A 3,903-nucleotide genomic window follows, 5' to 3' on the forward strand; every position below is an offset into this window, starting at 1 on the left:
ATCACATCACATCACATCACATCACATCACATCACATCACATCACATTACATCAGAACACATTACATCACATCACATATCACAATATTACATTACACCACAGCACTGTACATCACATCACACCACATTATTGATCTTAATGTAACGAAGAATACCGAAAGTACATGAAACTGAATCACATCGTATCGTATCGGTGTCATTAAGCAACGTTATACAAAATGGTAATATACTTTTACATCGAATCTCATCCTTCATATCAAATGCCATCACATAACATTGGATCTTGACATTAAACCAGTCGCGTATCTTATTACATCATCATTAGATCACTCCACACCACATCACCGCATGCCATAACATCACCGCATGCCTATCATGTTACGTCATGACTCATCACATCACATCCAAATCCCCATTAACCACAACGAAAGTACATCCCGTCGCATTGAATTAAAACGTATACTATAATTTAACATCATATCACATCACCACACAAAGGAATACCGTAAGAATATCACATTGAATCTTATTAGAGTCACTAATATATGAATTTTGGCCCGAACCGACAAACGGTTGTAGTTCCAAATAAGAAGAAGAAGAAGAACATCATATGCATATATATTACATGTGTATATCTTTGTAACCGCTTGGCATAGTTTTTGACTTTGGCGCCGCATACCAAACGGCTGAAAATTTTTAAAATCGGACAATAACCACGCGCACATCCCATATAACGGTAATTTAGATAACTATTAAATCTTCGATAAATTAGTATATACGGAAGCTAATTCTTTATAAAAAAATACCTTTATGACAAAGTTTTGGGAAATGGGCGTGACACCACCCATGTGTTTCTCGATCATTTTGTACCAAACTCGCCATGGTTATTTTGCTTGCCACATAAAAGCAAAACGTTGAAAATTATTGAATTCGGACTAAAATTATGCCCAATTTTCATATAACGTTAGATTTCAGAAATGCTTGAAACTTCGATATTTCGAAATTTTAGGACGCTAATTGACTGAAACTTGAATTGAAGAAGTAACATTACTATGGAATTTTGGAAAATGGGCGTGATACCGCCCACATATAATTATATAAAAATTATATAAATTCATAGAAGGTGTTTTAAATAGGGGTAAAATCACTTCTGATTACCATGTAGCGGTAGTTGTCGGAAAGGTGAAAAAAACTTTATTTAATACTTGTGCCGGGTATTTAATGTTCGGCTCTGTCCGAACTTAGATTTTTTTACTTGTTTTATTTTTATTTTTATTTTTATTTTCTATTTTTTTTTTTATATACATATGTGACCGCATAACTTTGGACCACGTGGTCCCATACAAATTTTGTTTAGATCTGATCATTGGATCAAGAAGAATTTAACTGTACTTTTAAATTTTCATATGAGAATTGAAATCGGTTTTGTTTTTTTGCTTAAAAATTACTTGTTTCAACACAGACTAAGGTCCGCAGAATTTCCATTCTGACTCTACTTCTTATGTCATGTGAGCTAAGTAGGTACCACAGATATATGGTGCGTTTATTTGGGATAACAAAGTTGCTTGTTGGTACCAATAACATAGGGCAAAGACAAAGCACTCCTTAACGTGACATTTTCATAAATACAGCGAAAGTGGCTCAGCAAATGCAAATATTCGTAGGCCAACAATAACCAGTAACAACAAAAGCTAGCAAGCCACTCAAAGTTCACGCAAATACTTGTGAATGCAATGGAAATGAAACAAAGCTCTTTAAAGCAATTGAGTATTAAGCTGTCAGCTGCAGGCAATTGTGGGTGGCAAAATATGGGAGTTGTGAGTAATTTATTTGTAAAGTTAATGTTTTGGTATGTAGAGTTTGTGTCCGAAATATGTTCGTCCAACAGCTGAGTGGTGTGTTAAAAAATGTAACATACATACTTATATACGCAGTGATAATTGATGGGGGATTAATAATACTTTCAGTTTGAGAGTTAGAGAGGTTTTATGTAGTAGTGTGTGTGTGTTTGAGGCGGAAAATATGTATGTAAATATTTGAAACTAAGGAAGAATTACGATTGGTAATAAAATGCATGTATGGAGAATAAATAAAAGCCATAGCTACATATCGTCGTTTAAACGTGCAAAACCGCGTATCAACAAATCGCATATCTGCCTAGTATATTTCAGGACGAATGGATAACGATTGAGCCAAGAGCTTGTGTAAGCAAATCCAATTTTTGGCAGCCAATGACAGTTTCGCGGTTGTGCAGAATCACGATACGGGATTTTGTGCTTTAAATGACGATATAATTAAATTTGGTCTTTATTTTATTTTTGGTATAGTTTGTGTAATTGAGCCGTAACATGTAGTCTAGTATCTAGATACATACCTCATCACTGTTCGGTCATAATCCATATTTAAAATACCAAAATTAGTGAAAGTATCTATCCTTTGCAAATCTAAATGCAGTCCTTTATACTTGTCCGCTAAATCGGCTCCATTTAAAATGCATCTGCCATCGCAATCCAATATTAACCTCACTCTTACTTAAGGCCGGCTATTAAATGTCTGGTGGAAACTAGCTCCAGGATACTCACAGTTATCATGAAAAAGACGCGCCCAGAATGGATTCTTGACTTCAGAATCACCTTAGAGGTTTTCGACTCTTAAAGTTTTGCACCAGCTTGACCGAGCTCTGTCCGGAGTCATTATGCCTTTTAAAGTTTTCAAGATTTGGATAGCTTTAAAATAATATTTTGAAAATAAAAAAAAAACGTTTGATTTCGATATCTGTTAAGTAAACTTCTTACTCCAAAATATGTACTGTGTATACCTAAATGAAATTCCTGATTGAAATTAACAAAATAAAAACGTTTATTGCATAGAAGCGTGGCAGCTCCGATGGAAAATATCTTCTGACCAAAGTTCTCAACAATTGATTATCCATATTGCGATGTTTTCGATAAATTGTGTAGAATCGAAAATAAGCGGCAAACTTACACTAGTATCCTAAGAATACCATTTTGTATATAGGGAAAGCATTGTTTAAGAACCTTCTCTTTGTACCACCATGAATAGTATTATTTTAACTTTTATCTAAACGAAAATTAAAATTAAATAAACATGCGCTTCAAAATAGCCTATTAAAAATATTTTTGAATTAGAGATATTTAAAATACCCTCCATTGGATGCCCATATTATGATATTTTAATTAATTTTTAACTAATTTCGAATAGGTGGCAACCTTATACAAAAGAAATTAATACCTACCATTATGGCTGAGGGGTTAGAGGAGCGTACAATGACATATCATTATCAAATAGGTACTTCTTAGTAGGCAAAAGTCGAAAAATCATCGAGCGAGAGCCAATCCTGATCGACTTGAGGCGACTGAACTCCATTCAAAAAAGTCGAGTTTTTCAGCGAGAAGTAGATTTTTGACTAAACTGTGACAGTCGACTTTTCCATCCCTATCCTAGCGTTAATTACACTTGATCTCAAATTTTAGTTTAGTTTTTGTTCTCCAGACGCCACTATCCAATTTGTATGTAGAATTGCACGGTGATTACGAAAATAGAGTTAATTTTTTTTCTATGGATACGTTTTCGAGATATTTGCAATTTACCGTTATTCAGCATAAAAGAAGAAAAAAATGGTACACATGATAGAAATGAAACTTCTTAAAAATGGTGTGAGTACCAGGTACCTACTCACGAAATTGGATGTGTAAACATATGTTAACGGTTCGGCAAACCATTAGGCGATCGAGTTACATACATAAGTTTGGTTAGAAATCAAACAATAATTTCATTTCATCTTATTAATTTTCTGATATACATATTTAGTTATTCATTTTCCGGTAACACCACCTTATATGAATTCGCACTTCTAGCATCCATAGGACCGGGTTGTAATGGA

General features: G+C 34.0%; 1 protein-coding gene and 1 long non-coding RNA gene across 2 annotated transcripts in view; both read left to right on the forward strand.

Moving 5' to 3' along the window:
• Positions 1 to 54: 54 nt before the first annotated feature.
• On the forward strand, positions 55 to 618 carry LOC118735763. Its single transcript, XR_004992639.1, has 2 exons — positions 55 to 220; positions 325 to 618. It is a non-coding gene; the product is annotated as an uncharacterized LOC118735763 (long non-coding RNA).
• A 2,641-nt stretch (positions 619 to 3,259) lies between these two features.
• The window catches only part of LOC118736415, a gene marked incomplete at its 3' end in the record, with an annotated part of 2,282 nt that continues 1,638 nt past the window's right edge, over positions 3,260 to 3,903 (forward strand). Inside the window, 1 exon segment of the mRNA XM_036466508.1 lies at positions 3,260 to 3,308. Coding sequence (XP_036322401.1) covers positions 3,260 to 3,308 — 49 coding nt within the window.

Source organism: Rhagoletis pomonella, unplaced genomic scaffold (genome assembly GCF_013731165.1).
Source record: "Rhagoletis pomonella isolate Grant_MI unplaced genomic scaffold, Rhpom_1.0 Rhpom_scaffold_00003, whole genome shotgun sequence".
Lineage (NCBI taxonomy): Eukaryota > Metazoa > Arthropoda > Insecta > Diptera > Tephritidae > Rhagoletis > Rhagoletis pomonella.